Genomic DNA, 22345 nt, shown 5'->3' on the forward strand with positions numbered 1-22345 from the left:
TTTTATACAATTTCTTTTTAAACCAGTTAATAGAAGAAAAGAAAATAAATATGTATTTATGCCGTCTTTTATAGTTTAACAAATTTAATTTATGTGCTTTTTGTGTGGGGTTATTTTTTGGGGAGGTGGTGAGTTTGACTTACCATCTGGGGTTACTTGCTGTCACCCTGAAGAATTTTCTTCAGTATTTCTTGTAACGTAGTTCTGCTATCAACGAATTCTCTCAATTTTTATCTTGGAATGAATGTCTTTATTTTGCCTGCATTTTTGAAGGATCGTTTTGCATAATACAGCATTCTTGGTTGACATTTTTTTTTCCAGCACTTTGACTATGTCATCCCACTACCTTGTGGCCTCCACAGGTTTGCTTGGAAGTCAGCTGTTAATCTTTCTGGGGTTTGTTATGTAACGGACTGTTTTCTCTCTTGCTTCTTTTAGGATTTTCTATCTGTCTCTGTCTCTCAACATTTTTACTATAATGTGTCTGGGAATGGATCTCTTTGCCTTTATCCTACTTAAATATCATTAAGCTTCTGGTTGTATAAATTAAATTTTTTCATCAATTTTGAGGAGTTTTCAGCTAATATTTCTTGAAATATTTTTTCTGTTCCTTCCTCTCCTCTCCTTCTTGTACTATCATTATGTGTATGTTGTTGTACTCAATAATATTCCACATTTTTCTGAGGCCCTGTTTATTTTTCTTCATTTTTTTTTCTTTCTGGGTTTTTCTTTGGATTGTATAAACACTATTGATATATCTTCAAATTCACTGATTCTTTCATCTTCCAGTTTAAATCTACTATTGAGCCCTGCTAATAAGTTTTTGTTTCTGTTATTATACTTTTTCAATTCCAGAATTTCCATTTGATTCTTTTATATAATTACTTCTCTATATTGATATTTCCTATTTGATGAGACATTGTTATCATATCTTCTTTTATTTCTTTCAGCATGGTTTCCTTTAGTTCTTTAATTTATAATAGCTACTTTGGAGTCTTTGCTAAGCCCAACATAGGCATCCCTCTCATAGGCAGTTTCTGTTGCCCGCTATTTTTCCTTTGTATAGGTCAAATTTTCCTTTTTTTTTTTGCATGTCTTATATTTTTGGTTGAAACTAGACATTTTCAGATAGTATATTGTAGCAACTCTGGATACTAACCACCACCCCCCCCCACAGGGATTTTTGCTGTTGTATTTGCTTGTTTATTTGTTTAGTGACTTGGCTGGGCTATTTTCATAGAGTCTATTTACCTCAGAATGTGAAACCTCTGATGTTGCTCCTCAGAGAGTGCGGCCTTGGGCATGTGCACTGGAATGACAGTGGTTTTAGCAAGGTTCTTGCCTGTCTCTTTCCCTGATCTCTCTGGAAAGCTGTTTGCCTCTGTTGGTATTATACCCAGTTGTTCATCTACACTACTTTCTAGCTTTCTCTATTGGTTTGGACAATATCTTGGGGCAGAAATTACTCCATGGTCTGATACAATTAAAGTGAGGACCCTTGGCATGGTTAGTTTTCAAGACCAGTCTTTTAGGTGTGTTTTGATGCCAAGAGTGCTCTTCTTAGCTATCCCTCCCCCTTGTTCTCTCTGATAAACTAACTGCCTACAGATTAGCTTTTTACTCTCACAGAATTACTGGTCTCCTCTCAATTGCTTACCACCAAAATCTCCATTGTTTTCAAGAGCTCCCTTAGTCCTGAACTTCCCCACTCTCTGTTCTAAATAAATCAATTCATTATGGTAATGCTTTATACCTCTCTGTTCTTATTGTCTGCTTCTCTCCCTTTTCAAAACCAATGACCCACTGCTTCAGAACTGGGGAAAGGACAGTGTCCTGCTTCTCTAGGGGTGACATACCTGTTCTGGGTGGGGCAGTAGCCTTTGCTCTTCTTGAATTTCCTCTTCTAGCATGGAATCTCCACCTTACTAGAGAGCTGGGGCAAGGGCAATTGAGACCCCAGTATTCTCAGCATGCCGTGCCTGGAGTAGAGCCTCCACCCTAAGGATGGGTGTTGGGTGGAAGAAGGGAACCCCCAATCCCTTGCATGGAATTTAGCTCTGAAAAATAGCTGAGAGTGATGAGGAATGCTGGCATCTTGCCCCTCTCAGGGAAATAGCAAAGCCCTAGACTGAAGCTGAAGCTGGGAGTGTGGGAGTCCCATCTTCTTGACCATACCTGCTCAGAGTAAACCTTTTCCATGCTGAGTGAGGGAGCAGAGGGAGGGAGTGGGTCATGGCTCAAGCGCTGCTGACACTTGCTGTTCTTTTTGATACTTAGCCAATTTTCTTGAATAAATATTTCTTCATTTGCCACATGCCCTTAAGACAATTTCCAGATGCTTTAAATTGTTTTATTTTTCTAACTTGTACCAGTTATGGTTTTTTTACTTACTGTAAGGAAAGTCTATGGGAGCTCTTCATGACACCATTATGGAAATGGTCTCCCTTTCCAGAGATTTTTAACCAGCTCCCACATTTGAGTATAGTATAATCTCTAGAATAAGACTTTTATTCCACGTCACTCCCAATGGTTCTGTTTCCCTGCTCAAAACTAACTACTACAATGTAGGTAGAGACTTATTCCCCAGATGCCAGTATCCTTGAAAGTTTGTATTCTCCCCAAGAGACCTCAGAGCAGTATCTACTCAACTCTCACAATGTGGAAAATTCTGGATACATTCCACTTCAGAAAGAAAGATAGCTCTTTCCTTATCTCCAGTGATCTAGGTTTCCTTAGGCATTTCATCATCCCAGAAACTATCTTATTCCCAAACTTGCTACTCTTTTAGTGACTAAAACCTGAAAGCCTCTTCGTTCTCATCTTGGCTACTTTTTCCATAGACTGACCCAGCAGTATAATGGAATGTGGTGTGTTACATGGGCTGCCTCAGTCTGAAAACAAAAGTTTGCTTGTAAATGTGTGGTTAATCTGAGAAATTAACTTGGTTTCATATTTGCTCATCTCTTTTTTTCCTACCCCAAGAACATAAAACAGAACAAGGGCCTGCAGTGCAAGTTTTTTTAAAGTTCTAGGGGATAAAGTGTTACTGAGATAGTCTGTGTCATTATAGTCAGATAGTCACATGTGCTCTTCATCCCTCCCCTCAGGGGTCTTGTTCTGAGAATTATACCATCTCTTACCTTTATCTCCAGTTATCCTTAATTTATTGAGTACTTTCTTCAGTTGCTAAATATGCTCAATATTTCTTTATTCCAAAAGAAGCACGTCCCCCACCATTAGTATCTAAAGCCACCACCTTCTCTCTGTTCCACTCTGCACCGTCACACTTATTTAATGAGTAGTCACAACTCCCTGCCCCATTGCCTCTATACCCCCTTTCCCCTTAAATCCCTGTTGTCTGATAAAACCAGCGGGAAAACGAGCTGACGAAATCATTGGCTGAAGTTTTCTTCTGAGAGTCCCCATGCGCAATGGTCTTTCTCAACTTCAGTATCTCAACCCCCCGCCACTTTAACTCCCACCTCTTCTTTCCCACTCACACTTACTTATGTCCTAGAGGACCCTCATTTTCCTGCTTCTCCCTATGTGTAGATATTGCCCAAAGCTCTATACATGTTCTTTCTTTTCTTTCCCAAATATTTCTTCAAAAGCAGCATCATCGAATATAGCAATTTCGTCAGTCATCACTATGAAAATCATAGCATTTGATGAGTACTTACTCTGTGGCAGGTACTTGGCATTTATTATCTCATTTAACTTTCAACACAAACCTTATTAGCTCCATTTTACACTTGAGGCATTTGAGAGCAAGAGAAATTAAGTGACCTGCACAAGGTCGTATAGTCAACAAATGAAAGAACCAGGATTTGAACCCAGTCAGTCTCACTCCTGCACAAGCCCTTTCCACCATTATGCTCTACCTCCCATCAGAGGGCTCAGATTCCATCTCCTTCAGGAAGTCACTCCTGATCACCCAACACGATATGGTCCCTCTATTTGTGTCACCCTTAAGACATTTACTTTTTGCTCTATGTTATGGTCATTTATGCTCACTCCTCCCAACACCCATACACCATTGCACTATCAATTCTTCAAGAAAGGGACTGTATTTATTAATTTCATATCCCCTCTAATGTTAGCCTAGGACAGTGCAAAATAAGCAGCCGGTAAAAGACCTGCTAATTTGAATGAAAGAGTAATCATCTGTAAAGGTGGGTCTTCTCAGCATGCCCCAATACCCTGTTAATTTCCAGGTAAGACAGGAATGCAGGAAGTAAACAAACCCCAATGTGTCACAGTGTCCCAAATGACCAGGCACTCTGGGCGTGGGGGCTCAGGATCTGTTTATTTTCAAAGCTATCAAAGAAAAGCTAGAACATAGAAGGGAAGTATTGCTGAAAGGTAGAACAAAGAAAGAAAGTGCGTTACAGATTACCATGCTGTGTCAACCTTGGCCAGCAAACTTATTAAGCAAAATTTTATGCTTTGTTTACTTTGGTAGGGCATGCCTTGCATGTCCTGGAAGTTTCTCTCTTTACATGCACTCTCATATTTCAAAATAACTATCCAACCCCAGACTAAGAATTCCTTCCCACGAGGTGTCACTGACTTCAATTTTAAATAAAGGAATATAGTAAATGAGTCACTTTCCATACGTTAAGAAAGATTGTGTATTTCCAGATAACTTTGTTTTCCATGAAGATATCTTCTTTTCTCTCTTCCAAATAAAATTACATTAAATTAAATTAAAAATAAAGTTATATGAGAGATACTAAAGTAGATATTGGTTTGGATCAACAGACATTGTTGAAAATTTCTCCTTTGTGTTATAACTATTTTCCAGAACAAGTCACATGGGCAAAAAAAAAATAGTTACACGGGCCCAGCCTGTGCACCCAACTGAGGGTTTTATTTGCATCTAGATAGACAGTCTGTTATGTACAGTGTGTGTTTGCCCCAGAGCCAATTCAGGAAGAAATTTCCCATGGGTTTCAGGGGAAATGCTCTGCTTGATTTGGCCACATATGGAGCTCAGAAATGGATATGGGGCCAGGAAAAGAAAAAAGGGAGAGCCTCCTGCTGATCCTCACAGGATAGCCTTGCATGTCCTGGAAGTTTCTCTCTTTACATGCACTCACATAACTCAGCCATCCTCTAAGTCAGCCAAAGGGGTTAATTTGTGAGCAGGCTAAATCAGGTTTCTGAAGTCACCCACATCGGGTTCCCTTCACTCATGCTTCTTCCTCTGGAGTGCCCTTAAAAGGAGTGGGTCAGTCCCAAAATTCTTTCCCAAGCCCACTGCTTTTCTCTTTTTAAAATTTGTCCTTTCTCATGTTCTGCTTCAACCGTGGCTTAAGTTGTGCCCCATAGTAGCTGACTTCCAGATCCTCTACTTGAGCCAGGGCCTTTCTCTTTTCCTGTATCCCTAACTGCCCAGCAAACAGTCCCACTTTTGCAAACAGTTCACCACCTCCAACTTTAGCATGTCCCATACATACTCATTGCCTTTCCCCCATAAGCAGCCCTCCTAATTCCTTCTTTCTTCTTATCAACAATGCTACAATGTTCCTTGCAGATACTTTTCATTTTCCTCTTCCTTGACCTCATACCTAACCAGTCACAAAATTTCATCAAATCTTCCTTCATGAGGACCTCAGTCCCTTTTGCTAGAGTCTGGACAAATCGAGGAAGGAAGGAAGCCAATCATGTGTCCCTGTGATGTGAAAGGAACCAGGAGGTGGATCTCGTCTGGGTCAGGAGGTCACCTGGAATGCCGGACACAGATGCAATCCAAAGCTCAAGCACAGAACAGAGACAAGGAGGGCACAAATCTTGGCACTAGAATAGTAAGGTCAGCTACCCATCAGACCTACAGGACTCGTGTGAGGACATAGTGAAAGGGAGGTCAAGAAGTCAGGAGCAGGGATTGGGTCTGTCTTGGTCATCTTTGAATCCCCAGAACCTAGTTCATTGCTGACTCATGTAAGCACCCAATAAATGTCCTATATTTCCAAATACAGGGCATTTTTTATAACTTTTCATTCGCCTTTCATTCAAGACTTCATATTAAGCAACGCTTTCTCACTTTCATTTTTCTTAAGCCACCAGGTAGTGTTTGGGGAAGACACGTTAGAAGGAGCAACATCCATAGTTTGGGGTGTCTAGAGAAGTTACCTGATATAATGGACAAATAAGAAAGCAAGGAATTTTAATAACATTTTGGGAGATTTTGACTTAACAACTCAAGTGTTAGATGTCATTATAAAAAGGCTTTTTAAAAATTGTTTTAAAAATAAGTAGAGATCAAAATATTCATCTACCAGATAATTTGTTTTGATTGCATATATTTTCCATTGTCATACATTTTGTGGCTTGGGATAAAACTTGCAGTGACTAAGTCACATAGAGATTCCAAAAATACCACACCTCAAACAATGCAGAGGAAATAAGGTAATATGCTCTAGGAAACTGTGTTGGAATCAAACAGTACTTGTAGTGATGATAAAGACTATGAGAGTAGCAAAAACAGTGTTTCTAATTAACATTATTTTATATAATATCTCATTGTATATATACATGTGTAAGCTAAATTAATACATTAAATACTAGCAGACATTGGACAATTTCCTGTAAATCACTAAAAGTCAGATATTTCAAATGGTCAAAACACTTCTTATCAATCATCTCATTGGAAAATGGGGAATCTATGCATTGCATTACATTCGTTGAATAAAATAATGAATGAATGCATAAATATTTATTAAAGACTAAAACAATTAAATATTGGCATTAGGAATCATTTATTCACTAATCCATTGAGCCAACATTGATTGAGCTGCTATGTGCAAATCAGTTAAGCAGGAATCAGAATGGTTTGGTACTAAATGCCTACTTTCCACTGGGATGTTGACACCTAAGATAAAAGAAATACCTTTTTTAACTTTTTATTATGAAAAATTTCAAACATACAGAAAAATGAAAAAATAATATAACAAACATCCATAGAACTTCCATCTAGATTCAACAGTTATTAACATTTTCTCAAAATTGCTTCACGTATATATTGAATTTTGGATGGACCATTTGAAAGGAAATTATAGCTGTCATAGCACTTCACCCCCCTAACTTTAGTATGCATCTACAAAGATTAAAACATTCTCCCACATAACTGTCATGCTACTATCATGCCTAACAAAATTAACAATAATTCCTTAATAAGAGATATTTCCAGTCTACATTCAGATTTACACAGTTGCGTTTGGTTGTGTCTCTTAAGTCCCCTCCCCCACCTTTTTTCTTTTTTTTTTTTTCCAGCTTGATTGAGGTGTAATTGACAAATAAAAATTGTATATATTTGAGGTGTACAACGTGATTTGATATAGGCATACATTGTGAAATGCTAATTAACACATCCATCACCTCACTTAGGTACTTTGTGTGTGTGTGTGTGTGTGTGTGTGTGGTGAGAACACCCTAGATATAGTGTCTTAGCAAATTCCAAGTATACTATACAATATTATTAATTGTAGTAACCATGCTGCACATTAGATCTCAGAACTTCTTCATCTTATAACTGAAGATTTGTAACCTTCGACCAACATCTCCCCATTTCCCTCACCCCCCAACCCCCAGCAAGCACACTCTCTGCTTCTTTGAGTTCAGCTTTTTTAGATTCCACATAAGTGAGATCATGCAGTATTTGTCTTTCTGTGTCTGGCTTATTTCACTTAACATAATGTACTCCAGGTTCATCCATGTTGTCTCATATGGCAAGATTTCCTTCTTTTTTATGGCTGAATAATTCTGGTGTGTGTATGTGTGTGTTCATCCATCTATGAATATTCGATTATTTCCATATTTTGGCTATTGTGAATAATGATGCAAAAGAACATGGGAGTGCAGATATCTCTTCAAGAGATTGATTTCATTTCCTATGGGTATATACACAGAAGTGGGATTGCTGGATCATATAGTAGTTCTATTTTTTTAATTTTCTGAGGAAACTCCATACTGTTTTCCATAGTGGTTGTACCAATTTACATTCCCACCAGCAGTGTACAAGGGTTCCCTTTTCTCCACATCCTCACCAACACTTGTTATCTCTTGTCTTTTTGATAACAGCCATCCTAACAGATGTGAGGTCATATTTCATTGTGGTGTTGATTTGTATTTCCCTGATGATTAGTGATATTGAGCATCTTTTCATATACCTGTCACCCATTTGTGTGTCTTCTTTAGGAAAATGTCTATTCCCCTTTGCCCATTTTTTAATCAAATTATTTGGTTTTTTTCTATTGAGTTTTATGAGTTCCTTATATATTTTGAATATTAACTCCTTATCAGATATATGGTTTGCAAATATTTTCTCCCATTACGTAGATTGCTTTTTCATTTTGTTGATCATTTCCTTTGCTGCATAGGAGCTTTTTAGTTTGATGTAGCCCCACTTGTTTATTTTTGCTTTTAAAGACCAGCCCAGTTGTCATATCAAAATTCCCACAATGTGGATTATCTGATTGTTTCCTCATGACGTCATTTACCAAGTTCCTCTATCTCAATATTTCTTGTGAAACAGAAGATAGATATAAAAGCTTGACTGAATTCATGTTAAATGTTTCATCAGTGTGTTGAATATTACATCATGATAAGAGCACAGTGTGGCTAGTTGTTCCAACATCTGTGATGTAATTTGATCACCTGGTTCAGGTAGTAACTGCAGGTCTGTGATTAGAGAGTAACCTATGGGATGCTACCTCGGCATCTTGCAAAAACCTTATTCCTTATTAACTTTCCACTTAATGGATTTAGCATCTGTTGAGAATTTTTGCCTGAATCAATTATTTCATTAGAAGGTTGTAAAATAAAATGCATATTTCTTTTTACCCTCTTCGATTATCCATTTCCCATTTTCTCCAGCCATCTTTTACAATCTTAAATATGTTCTTTGAAATTGAAAAGGCTGAAGTCCAAAGTTTCAAGTATCATAGTTTATTGTAATGGGAGAGAACTAACCTTCAATTTTCTTTTGTGTTTTCAGCAAAATGGGAAGCCACATTTTTATGATAAGCCACTTGTTGAATTCTTTGAAGAAGCACCTCTTCATGTTATGGTTTTCACTTACATGGGATATGGAATTGGAACCCTATTTGGCTATCTCAGAGACTTTATGAGAAACTGGGGAATAGAAAAATGCAACGCAGCTGTAGAACGAGAAGAACAAAAAGTACGTATGTTCACCTCTCTGGATCTTTGTCAATGCCTCTTCTTCTCTAAAGGGTTCTCAGAGTGGTGAGGCACGTACAGATCCTAAAAAGAGTGAGGTGCTCAGGAACTACTCGGGGTAAATTCTATTCATCCCCACCCCCAAACCCCATCCCCTGTGTGTTCATGGACTTGTTTTTACAAATATTTATTTAACAACTACTGTTTGCCAGATACTGAACTAAGGGTTTCTCATACATTATTATATTTAATTTTCATAACAACCCCATGAGATAGATATTAAAATACCACTTTAAAGATAAAAAAATTGAAAAATAACCACAAGGGCCCATGCATGGGACTGTATTCTGGTCTTCTAGTTGAAAGATGAGTATTATTTATGTTCTATCCTGAAATAGAAAAGTATGTCTGAGTGCAATGTGAGATTTTTATTTCATCTAGGTCAGAATTTCTCAACTTTGGTACTATTGACATTTTGGGCTAGATAATTCTTCGGTGGGGAGGCCACCCTGTGCACTGTAGGATTTTTAACAGCATCCTTGGCCTCTACCCACTAGATGCCGTTAGGCTCTCCCACACACTTCTGATGATCAAAAATGCCTCCAGATGTTGCCAAATGTCTCCTGAAGTGCAAAATCACTTCTGATTTAGAACCACTGATCTAGATATTTTCAATAGTTAACCTATAAAAGTCTATATCATGCTCTTTTCACATAGAGCTCTTTTCACATAGGTTTCCAGCACAACCTGGAAAATATTCAGAGATCTGCAAAGAGCCTGCATTTTGTTAACATGTTTTCCAAATTTGTTCAAATAATTTATGATGCCATGAATCTCTTTTTCCTAAAAATCTCTTTGGAGTACTATGATTGTGGGCATGGATCACCCCACGTGATGGAACCTTAAATACATCTAAGCAAAGAACATAGGTGAGGCATGAAATTCAATGTAATGGGAGAACATCAAATCCTGTAACTTAGCAACTAGTATCCGTGGTAAAATAAACACATTACAGTAACATACCCACGAACAAATTGTGTGGAACACTTCCTTTGGAATTGGCTTAAATCAAGCATATCACCTTCAGAAGAAAATCAGTTTTATTATTATAATCCCTCCTACCTTTAGCAAATATTTGAGCACATGCTCTCTACCAGGTAATGGGTGCTAATATACATAGAAGAAAACATAGATCCTACCACCAAAGAATTTGAAGTCTGGAGTGCAAAAACAGACTCATGAGCAAAATATATGACAAAAAGCGATGTTGGGAATGAGGGTAATGTGGGAAACAGGGATCTGTGCCCTGTGATTCACTTAGGAAGTCAGGAAGGCATGATGCTGGGGGCTTGAATGGTGAGCAGGAGTTTGCCTAGTGAGCAAGGGTACAAAGGAGGACATTCTCAGAAGAAGGCACTGCTTGTGCCAAGGCATTCATTAACTCCTTAATCAAATCAGACTCTTTTTGAGCAGGTATTTTGTGCCAGGCCCTGTGCTACAATCTGGGGACACAAGAATAACCAAGGCAGATATGTTTCTTGCCTTCAGGGAGCTAACCATTAAAAAAGCAATTTCAATGGCATTTGATAAGAGGTACCATAGAGGTAAATAGAGGAAGTCAAGGGAGCAAAGGAGAGAAACATCTAGCCTAGACTTGGTGTTCAGTGAAGGCTTCTGGGAGGAAGAGAAAGTTAAATTGAGATATGAGGGCTGAAAAGTAAGTAGTAAGGCAAAGGGTGAGGTGAGATGGGACAGAAGGAGTCTTTAGGGAGAGGAAACATGGTGCAAAATGGCCCAGAATTAAGAGAATGCATTGTACATTCAAGGAACCAAGGAATTCCAATGACCAGAGTGTTGTGAGTGAGAGTGGGAGTATGTGGGGAGAAAGATTGCTTAAGAGGCAAGCAGGGACAAGACTACAATGAGTTTTTATAAGCCACAGATGTTTATTATAAGAACAATGGGAAGGCATTGAAAGATTTCAGGCAGAGGAATGCAGATTTGCAGATTAGAAAGGTCATGTTCACTGCCAAGTGAAAAAGAGATTGCAGGAGGACAACGCAGAGACCAAAAAATCAATTAAGAGGATGTTGCAGAAATGCAGGTTAAAAAATCTGTGTGAGACCTTGGGCTGGGACCAAGGTAGTGATAATAGGGGTGGTACAAAGAGATAAGACCAAGAGATGTTTAAGAAGATGGAGTTAGGGATGATTGGTTTGACTTGGGGAGTTAAGGAGATGGTCAGATCAAAGACCACATCCAGGTTTATGACTTGGGCAGCTGGGTAAAAGAAGGTGGTGTCATTGTTCGAAATGCGGAATAGAGGAGGAAGATCCAGTTGGAGGGGGAAGGTGGTCAATTCATTTTTTGACAAATTGAGTTTGAAGAATTGGCAGTTGGATATGGAGGTCTAGACCTCCAGAGGAAAGTCTTCTCAGCTGGATATTGTGGCATCTTAAGTATATCTTGAACATATCAACATTAATCAAAGCCACAGAAGTAGATGAGACCTCCCAAGGAAGGTCTATAGAGAAAAAAGAGAAAGGGTGAGAAGAGAACAAAGAACTTTAGAGAATTTAATGGATGTTACAGACTAGAAGACAAATAAAAAAGCCTTATAATAGCTCAGAAGAGATAATTTGTGCTTGAACTAGGGAAGAGGTAGATGGAACAAAGAAAAGGGAACTAATTATAGAGACATTTAGAAGGTAGAATCAGCAAGTCTTGGTGGTTGAGTGTATAGAAAACAAGATAGAGGGAAGAAAACAGGGTAATCTCAAATTTCTACTTTGGTCAGACACAAGGATGGTAGTGGTACAGCCATCACAATGGAATGGTTCTGTATTGGCAAAGATGGCCACAGATATAGTTTTGAGGATATAAAGGTTCTTGAATGGAGAAGGGTATAAAAACAGTTACATCAAGCAGGAAACAACCCAGCAAGTTCCCAGAGAAAGATACAGGTTTCCCAGGTCCTAGCAGTGCTGATGTTGAAACTGAGAAATTGGGATTAGAAAGCAAGTTCCTCTTGGCCATTCTCACAAGGATCTCCGCAGCCCCTTCTTGATACCAGCTGGTATATTCTAGAAGCTCTTATCGCCACTCTTCTCCCCAGGTATAAGTAACTGGTGCACAATAAATCAGCACATTCCAGAATATTTACTGGGACAAAGCGTTAAGTCAAATAAAATTTCTCAGGTGTGGCATTCCTTGGCAGGCCTAGGCTTCAATCTGCCACCTGTTTTCTAACCTGTTTCAATATTTTTGCTCTATCAACGCAGAAGGGCTAGTGGTTTTGGGTTTTCTAAAGCATTTCTTACATTTCAAGTGGAACATATGTATATATATGCAAGTTGGTTCTCAGGGAAGCAGACTCTGAGATGGAGGGTTGAAGGTTATTGCAGTTTGCTCCTGGGATCAACACCTGTACACGCGTGAGGGAGTGAAGGGGGCAAGATGAGGCAGGTGCGTTGTGATGCAGTCCCAGCAAAGGGAAATCAGTGGATCCCACAGGGAGCTGTGGAGTTGGGAGGGCCCCTCAGAAGCATTCCTCATTGAGGGAAGAGGGTTGAGCCTTCAATGTTGATTGATGGGGGTTGCCACCAGAGAGGGATGTGATCTTCAGCCAGGCAGCTCCCTTCAGCAAACTGGCAGTCTCCAACACTCCCAGCATCAAGGAAAGGGGTGCTTTAGTCCTGAAGAATGGGGTAGGCACAGCGCACAGGAGCCTGTACGGCAACACCTGTCACTATTGCTGCAAGAACTGCTTGAACCACCTCCCAAGAGGAGGACATTGCATTAAATAAACCGGTGTCTTGTATTTCTTTACAAAATAAATGATTCCCCACTTGTTTGATCTCTGTGAGGTAGAGAGCATCAGTCAGTTGACTCACTTGGTAGATATGCCTTTTATATGGCATACTTTTTATTATGTGTTCCTTCCTTTGAGCCCCTTTAGAGATTTAGAACCTTTCAGAGTAACAGGTTCTAATAAACTGCAATGGCTACAATCCTTATATTTTTTTATGGGATTTGGTCACCGGAAACACTGTCTTCAGGCTGATATTTATCTTATAATACTGCCTCCAGCCCCATATTTCTGACAGTATCCTTGCTTTGTGTTAATAACCTATCTGAGGCACATCTTGAAGTCTCTTGCAGGAAACAATGAATGTGCTGATTTCCAATGACCCCTGGTTCTTTTAAGCAGAAATGAACATTATTCTATTCCAAAAGCTGGTCACAGAATAGATTGTCCCATAAGACAAACCAGCCACGAGCAAAATGACACCAGGAAGGAGAGCACATCCATGAAGGCATGGTGGAGAAGCACAATTATGTTTTTTAAAAGGAACATAAATGGATGTTCTTATTTCCAATCATACTCTCTTACTCTGTTCATTCTTTTTATTTTTATTTTTGTAATAAAAATTGTATGTATTTTAAGTGGACAACACAGTATTTTGATATACATATACATAGTGAAAAGATTGCTGCATTTAGGCTAATCGACATGTTCTCTTCACTTCTTTCTTTTTCTTAATCAAATGTAAGAATTTATTAATCCAATTTCCCTATTTTCTCTCCTTGGATGACTTCTCTCATACCAAACCATCCATTCAAACTAAAGTGTTGCCCCAAATTTAGAATCTCTTTTTGCTTTTTCGTCTTTTTGATTTCTAGCCCAAAAACCCTGAAATTGACTCCAAAACACAAAGGCTCTGATAATCCTCTTTATATGAATCACTTGATTACTGATTTACTTAGTGTTACTGATTTACTTAGTATAAACTTAGGGAAAGGATAGAAAAATCAAAATCTCCCTCCAAGAGAGCACTAAAAACCCCAAGGCCCAGGGTACCTGGTACCTCAGACAGACTCCACTAACAATCAGAAGACACTGGCAAGGAAAAGGACTATACAGATAGATACAAAGTTTAAATATTTTTGCTTAAATTCTCCTTTTAACTCAATTTTTGGGACACATTTTTTTTTAATCAAAGGCAACTTTAGAGTTGAATTGCAATTGATTGAAGACTTATCTAAATAAATTACCTTCTCAGCGATGTAATGGCCCAACTCGCAAAATGTAGAAGAAGGTGTCAGCAAATATAATCAAATGAATGTCAAGAATCATCAGAGACTTTAAAAATTGCAAGCACAGGGCCGGCCCCGTGGCTTAGCAGTTAAGTGCTCGCACGCCGCTACTGGCGGCCCGGGTTCTGATCCCGGGCGTGCACCAACGCACTGCTGCTGGGGCCATGTTGAGGCCGCATCCCACATACAGCAACTAGAAGGATGTGCAACGATAACATACAACTATCAACTGGGGCTTTGGGGAGAAAAAAAGGAGGAGGATTGGCAATAGATGTTAGCTCAGAGCCGATCTTCCTCAGCAAAAAGAGGAGGATTAGCATGGATGTTAGCTCAGGGCTGATCTTCCTCACACACACACACACAAAAATTGCAAGCACAGCCACATTTCTCAATCCTATGGTATAACAGGTTCAGCAAGACCCGCTCCACGTGGCACCAGCCTTCTATAAAACATTTTGGTTGCAATTCTGTGTTCACATTAGATCCAGATAGTCCCCAGTGCCCCTGCAAGTAAATCCCAGACATGTCTGGCCCATCCCTAGAGATTTTTACTCCCACATGAAACAAAGAGGGTTCAGCAAGTTGTAATGTAGAAAATTTTAAGACAAATCTCCAAATGTTTGCATGAATTAAAACTTGCCCTTTTGCATTCACATTTTGCATCCTGATGCAACAGCAGGATTTGCCCAGAGAGACTTTATTCGGAGTAATTTGAAGGATGGGGTCCATTAAGGTCACTGGGTATGAGATAACGGTTTTGTCCAAAGCAAACAGGCAGCCCAAGCTTTGGTCTTCCTGTTTGGACCTGGGTGGGTCCAAACTCAGAAAGCAGCTTACTAGCTAGCAGCTTATGGGACGGTAATATTGGACCAGTGCTTCTCAGCCATGGCTGCATGTTGGAATTACCTCAGGAATCACCTGAGAAGCTTTAAACGCTACTAATACTTGGGCTTTACCCGCAGATATTCTGATTTAATTGGTTTGTGGTGCACCCTGGTTGGTGAGAGTCCTAAACCCCTCCCAGGTGATTCTCATGTGCAGCCAAAGTTGGAAACCAGTGTTTTAGAGTAATGCTTCTCAAACCTTCCTGTGTATACAAATGGTCTGGAGATCACGCAGATTCTCCTTTAACAGCTTTGGGGTGGGGCCAAGATTCTGCATCTCTAACAAGCTCCTAGGTGGTGCCAGTGCTACTGGTCCAGGGACCAGCTGTTGATCCTTCTCACCAGTATCACATGAGAGTTTGTTAGAAATACCGACTCTCCGGTGCAGCCCAGAACTTCTAAAGCAGAATCTTTAGTTTGTCATGATCCACAGGTGATATGGACACATGTTAAATCATGAGAAGCATTGCTATTCCACAGGCTGTCAATTTGAAGTTCAGTTATCACCTGTGTTCGGGTGGCAGCAGCACCATCCTTTGAGCTTCCAGATGCTCATCACTTTCACATGCACAGCTGTCCTATCAGTTCCAGGAAAGGTGGTCCAAGCCCACCTGTGCCTTGTTGTGGCGGCCCTTGGAAGTTAACAATTGCAGATTAGCAACTTGAGGGCCAAGACTAGATCAGCACTTCTCAACCTTGGCTGCACACTGGAATCAGCTGGTCTGCCTCAGGCCTTGTCATTCCCAGCTCTGTCCTTCCAGTACCGCCTCCAACATCTCTTACCCCTCCCTGTCCCTGGAGCCTGTGATCCTTTGATATTAAGCTCTTTCATTCTCCTGTACCTCCCTATTCTACTTTTTCTACCTCCTATCCAGCTTAAATTCCATGGACCTTGCTACACCCTCAACTGGATCCACCCCCCATGCTGATGGGTCTCTCTTTAAATTCAGAATCACTAGCCTCAAGGTGGCCCTCAGTGCTGCCTGCCAATCACATTACATAGCCTTAGTACATTTAGTCACCACCTCTTCTAAATGACTATTTCATACTTTTTCCTCTGCTCTCAAACCTCCAACACTTCTTGACCCTCCTGACTTTCAGCTAATAATCTTGCTTCCTATTTCATTGAGGAAAAACGTCAGAACTTCCATACACTTCCTCTACCACCACTTACCTGCACCTGTCTCATATACGTGGCCTCGCTCTTCACCTCTCATTACCATGGGGTAGTTGTCTGGGCTCCTACTATACCAAGCCTTCCACCTGTACACTAGATCCCATTCATCATCAATCACATGTCCAAAACTGTGCACTTGAGCTTCCCCTCCAAACTTGTTCCTCTTACACTCTTTCCCAGACCAGTAAATGGCAACTCCATCAGTCTAGGTATTCTGGCCAAAAACCTCTGTGTCATCTTTGACTCCTCTCTTTCTCTTGCACCCCAAGTCAAATTTGTCGGCAAATACTGTTGGTTCTATGTTCAAAATATATTTGTTATTGGACACTTCTTACCACCGCTGCTGCCACCAGCTTTGTCCAAACCACCATCTTCTCCTGCCTAGATGCACCTTGCTTCCACCCTCGACCTCTACAGTCTCTTCTCAACTAACAAGCAACATGATTTCTTTAAAACCTACTTCAGATCACATGACATCTCTGGCCATAACCCTGTGATGTCTTCCCTTCTCACTCAGAGTAAGAGCAAGAGCTAGCCAAGGCTCTACAGAATGCAGCCTCTTCTTATGTCTCTATCTCATCTCTTTCTACTCCTCAGCTCTCTCACTCTGCTTCAAATACCCAGGACCTCCTTGCTCTTCCCCAAGCACAGCTCACATGTACCTACCTCAGAGATTTTTTACTTGCTTTTCCCTCTACCTAAAATGGTCCTCTCTCAGGTATCAGCACAACTCAACCAGACTTGGTTCCAAATACCTTCTGGCTGCTTCTAAAAAGCAAATGCACCCTCATAAGGGATGATTATTGTCCACAATTGCATCTAGCAGAGGAGCATGTGCCATAGGTTGGGAAAACAACGTCAAAAAAAAGTTCTAGAAATATTATTTTAAAATAAGACTCTCAGTAAAAAAATATATATATATATATCTCCAAATATTGAAATATATGTATAGACATATATATGTATAGACACACACATGCGTGTAATTTCTGATGTCATTAAAATGTTAGTCAAATCATTTTTTCAGTTCTTTTACAATGCAGACCTCTGCTTCCCTTAGCAAGAAGGCATCTTTGATAGTAGGCAGGATTGATTGATTTTGATAAAGTAGAGCTTTGCTAATGTGTACAAACTAGAACTAAGCCAATGTGTAAAATAGGTGGGTTATGACAAGCCCTAATGAAAAGCCCCTACTCAAACTCATGTCTTTTTTCCCTTTCCTTCTTAATATGGAAATAATGAGCAAAAGCAATCTCTTTGTGATCTTTCTTGTCTTTTTCATGCACTTAATTACACATATGCTCATTTATACTTACTGTCTCCTTTTCTTAACATAAATGGGATCATATCATACATATTGTTGTGTGACCTACTGTTTTTCGCCTAGCTACATGTCGGAAGATCTTTACATGCCAGTCCAGGATGACCTCATTCCTTTTAATAGTTGCATGATGGTATTCCATAATGTGGATATGTAATTATTTATTTATATTCCCATTTTTCATTAATGCAAACAATTCTTCAATGAACAGCATATGCATTTATTCGAGTATAATTCCTAGAAGTGATTTCCTGGGTCCAAGGATTTATATCTTAACCTCTGAGATTGGCTTTGGCCATTCAGGGTCTTTTGTTTTTCCACATAAATTTAAGGATTCTTTTTTCTATCTCTGAAAAATGTCCTTGGGATTCTGATTGGGATAGCATTAAGTCTGTGATTGCTTTAGGTAATACAGACATTTTAACTATATTTATTCTTCCAATCCATGAGTATAGAATATCTTTCCATTTCTTTATGTCTTAAATTTCTTTAAATAATTTGTAATTTATAAATTTATAATTTTCACTATATAGGTCTTTCACCTACTTGGTTAAATTTATTGCTAAATATTTTATTCTTTTTATTGTGATTGTAAATGGGTTTGTATTCTTGATTTCTTTTTCTGTTAGTTTGTTGTTAGTGTATAGAAATACCACTGATTTTTGTATGTTGATTATATATCCTGCAATTTTACTGTATTCATCAATTTTTTCTAATAGTTTTTTGGTCGATTCTTTAGGGTTTTCTATATATAGAATCATGCCATCCACAAATAGTGACAGTTTTACTTCTTCCTTTCCAATTTGGATCCCATTTATTCCTTTTTCTTGCTTAATTGCCCCCGCTAGGACTTCCAATACTATACTGAATAAGGTGAAGAGAGTGGGCATCCTTGCCTTGTTCCTGTTCTTAGAGGAATAGCTTTCTGTTTTTGACTGTTGAGTATGATGTAGGCTGTGGGTTTGTCATATATGGTCTTTATTATGTTGAGGTACTTTACTTCTATACCCATTTTTTTTGAGAGTTTTTATCATAAATGTATGTCAAATCTTGTCAAATGCTTTCTCTTCATCTATTGAGATGATCACATGATTTTTATTCTTCACTTTGTTAATGTGGTGTATCACATTGATTGATTTGCAGATGTTGAACCATCCCTACATCCCTGGAATAAATCCCACTTGATCACAGTGTATGATCTTTTAATGTATTGTTGTATATGATTTGCTAATTTTTTTTTTAGGATTTTTGCATCTATGTCCATCAGTGATATTGACTTGTAATTTTCCTTTTCTGTGTTGTCTTTGTCTGCTCTTGATATCAGGGTAATGTTGGCCTCATAAAATGAGTTGGAAAGCATCCTGTCCTCTTCAATTTTTTAGAATAATTTGAGAAGGATAGGTACTAAATCTTCCTTGAGTGTATGGCATAATTCACCAGAGATGCTGTCTGGTCCTGGACTTTTGGTTTTTGGAGGGTTTTTTTTTTTTGTGAGGAAGATCAGCCCTAAGCTAACATCTGCCAATCCTCCTCTTTTTGCTGAGGAAGACTGGCCCTGGGCTAACATCCGTGCCCATCTTCCTCCACTTTATATGGGACGCCACCACAGCATGGCTTGACAAGAAGTGCATCCGTGCGCGCCCAGGATCCAAACCAGCAAACCCTGGGCACTGTAGCAGAGCGTGTGCACTTAACCACTTGCGCCACTGGGCTGGCCCCTGGAAGGTTTTTGATTACTGTTTCAATCTCTTTTCTTGTGATTGGTCTATTCAGACTCTCTATTTCTTCTTGATTCAGTTTTGGAAGGTTATATGATTCTAAGAATGTATCCATTTTTTCTAGGTTTTCCAATTCATTGGCAAATAGCTTTTCAAAGTATTCTCTTATAATCTCTTGTATTTCTGTGGTATCTGCTGTAATTTCTTCTCTTTCATTTCTGACTTTATTTATTTGAGCCTTCTCTCTTGTTTCCTTAGTGAGTCTGGCTAAGGGTTTGTCAATTTTGTTTATCTTTTTAAAGAACCAGCTCTTAGTTTCATTGGTTTTTCTATTTTTTTTTAGTCTCTCTTTCATTTACTTCTGCACTGATTTTTATTATTTTTATTATTTCCTTCCTTCTGAAGGAAAACCTGACTTCGGGCTTTGTTTGTTCTTCTTTTTCTAGTCCTTTTAGGTATAGTGTTAGATTGTTTGAGATTTTCTTGTTTTTTGAGTTAGGCCTGTATTGCTATGAACGTCCCTCTTAGTACTGCTTTTGCTACATCCCATAAGTTTTGGTATGTTGTGTTTTCATTTTCATTTGTCTCCAGGTATTTTTTATTTCTCCTTTGATTTCTTCATTGATCCAATAGTTGTTCAGTAGCATGTTGTTTAATTTCCACACACTTGTGACTTTTCTATCTTTCTTCTTGTAGTTGATTTTTAATTTCATACCATTGTGGTTGAAAAAGATGCTTGATATGATTTTAATCTTCATAATTTATTGAGGTTTGTTTTGTTTCCCAACATATGGTCTATTTTTGAGAATGTTCCATGTGCACTTGAGAAGAATATATATTCTGCTGCTTTTGGATGGAATATTTTATATATATATATATACGTATATATATATATACGTATATATATATCTGTTAAGTCCTATCTGACCTAGATCTGGTCAGGTCTAGTGTTTCATTTAAGGCCACTGTTTCTTTGTTGACTTTCTGTCTGGATGATCTATCCGTTGATGTAAGTAGGGTGTTAAAGTCCCCTACTATTATTGTGTTGCTGTCAATTTCTCCCTTTAGGTCTGTTAAGAGTTGTTTTATATACTTTGGTGCTTTTATGTTAGATGTATGTATGTTAATAAGTGTTATGTCTTCTTGGCAGAATGTTCCTTTTATCCTTATCTAATGTCCACCTTTGTCTCTTGTTATCTTTTTTGACTTGAAGTCTATTTTGTCTGATATAAATATGGCTACCACTTTCTTTTGGTTGCCATTTGGTTAGAGTATCATCTTCCATACCTTCACTCTGAGCCTATCTTTGTCTTTAGAGCTGAGATGAGTCTCCTGGAGGCAGCATATTGTTGGGTCTTGTTTTTTAATCCATGCAGTCACTCTATGTTTTTTATTGGTGAATTCAATCCATTTATATTTAGAGTGCTTATTGATATATGAGGGCTTAATACTGCCATTTTATCTCTTTTTTTCTGGTTGTTCTATATTTTTATTCTTTCTTTTTCCTTGTATTTCTGTCTGCCGTTTCATTTTGGTGGTTTTTTATGATGTTTTCTCAGTTTCCTCTTTATTTATGATTTGTGACTCAGCTATGATTTTTTATTTTGTCATTATCATGAGGTTTGTATAAAAGATCTCATAGATGAGATAGTTTTTTTCCTGCTGATAGCATCTTATCTCCATTAGCCTATGCATGTTCCATCCTTTTCCTCTCCCCATTCTATATTTTTGCTGTCACAAATTAGCCTTTTTTGTATAGTGAGTTTGTTACCAAATTAAAGTAGTTATAGTTATTTTTGGTGCTTTCCCTTTAGTCTTTGTGTTAACTAACCTATTCTGATACAAAGTCGCAATTTTCTGATTCTGTCTGTTTATTTATCACCTTGCTCAAAGCTTTGTAAACCTTTGCTTTTTTTTTTTTTTTTTTTCCAGGTAGGAGGTCTCCTTTCATCATTTCTTGTATGCTGGGTCTAATGGCAATGAACTCTCTCAGCTTTTGCTTGTCTGGGAAGGATATATCTGAAGGATATATATCTGAAGGATAACTTTGCTGGATGGAGTATTCATGGCTAATAGTTTTTGTCTTTCAATATTTTGAATATATCATTCCACTTTCTCCCAACCTGTAAAGTTTCTGCTGATAAATCTGCTGGTAGCCTGATAGGGATTGCTTTGTAAGTTATTTTCTTCTCTCTAGCCACCCTTAATATTCTTTCTTTGTCATTGATTTTGACAGCTTTAATATAATATGCTTTGGAGAAGATCTTTTTGCATTGAGATAATTAGGAGTTGTATTAGCTTCATGTACTTTTATATCCAGTTCCTTCCCCAGGTTTGGGAAATTCTCAGCTATTATTTCTTTGCATAAGCTCTCTGCTCCTTTCTCTCTCTCTCTTTGCCTTCTGTGATCCTATTATCCTTATGTTGCTTTTCCTAATTGAGTCACATATTTTTTCTTAGAATTTCTTCTTTTTTTTTTTTTTTGTGAGGAAGATCAGCCCTGAGCTAACATCCATGCTAATCCTCCTCTTTTTGCTGCGGAAGACTGACTCTGAGCTAACATCTATTGCCAATCCTCCTCCTTTTTTTCCCCCAAAGCCCCAGTAGATATTTGTATGTCATAGTTGCACATCCTTCTAGTTGCTGTGTGTGGGATGTGGCCTCAGCATGGCCAGAGAAGCAGTGCATTGGTGCATGCCCGGGATCTGAACCTGGGTCGCCAGTAGCGGAGTGTGCGCACTTAACCACTAAGCCACGCGGCCGACCCTCTTCATTTTTTTTAAATCTTAGTTCTCTCTCCTCTTCCACCTGAATCATTTCTAGATTTCTATCTTTGAGCTTACTAATTCTCTCTTCCATATGGTCTGCTTTATTTTCAACATTTTCTGCTTTATTTTTTGTCTCATTAATTGTGTTCTTCATCTCCAGAACTTCTGTTTGTTTTTTCTTAGAGTTTCAAACTCTT

General features: G+C 38.6%; 1 protein-coding gene across 1 annotated transcript in view; it reads left to right on the top strand.

Moving 5' to 3' along the window:
- SPTLC3 (serine palmitoyltransferase long chain base subunit 3) overlaps nucleotides 1-22345 on the top strand; it is a 156735-nt gene that overhangs the window by 24033 nt on the left and 110357 nt on the right. Inside the window, exon 2 of the mRNA XM_004433748.3 lies at nucleotides 8999-9184. Coding sequence (XP_004433805.1) covers nucleotides 8999-9184 — 186 coding nt within the window. The remainder of the gene's footprint in view (nucleotides 1-8998; nucleotides 9185-22345) is intronic.

Source organism: Ceratotherium simum, chromosome 21 (assembly GCF_057802395.1).
Source record: "Ceratotherium simum simum isolate JZ-2026a chromosome 21, ASM5780239v1, whole genome shotgun sequence".
Classification (NCBI taxonomy): domain Eukaryota; kingdom Metazoa; phylum Chordata; class Mammalia; order Perissodactyla; family Rhinocerotidae; genus Ceratotherium; species Ceratotherium simum.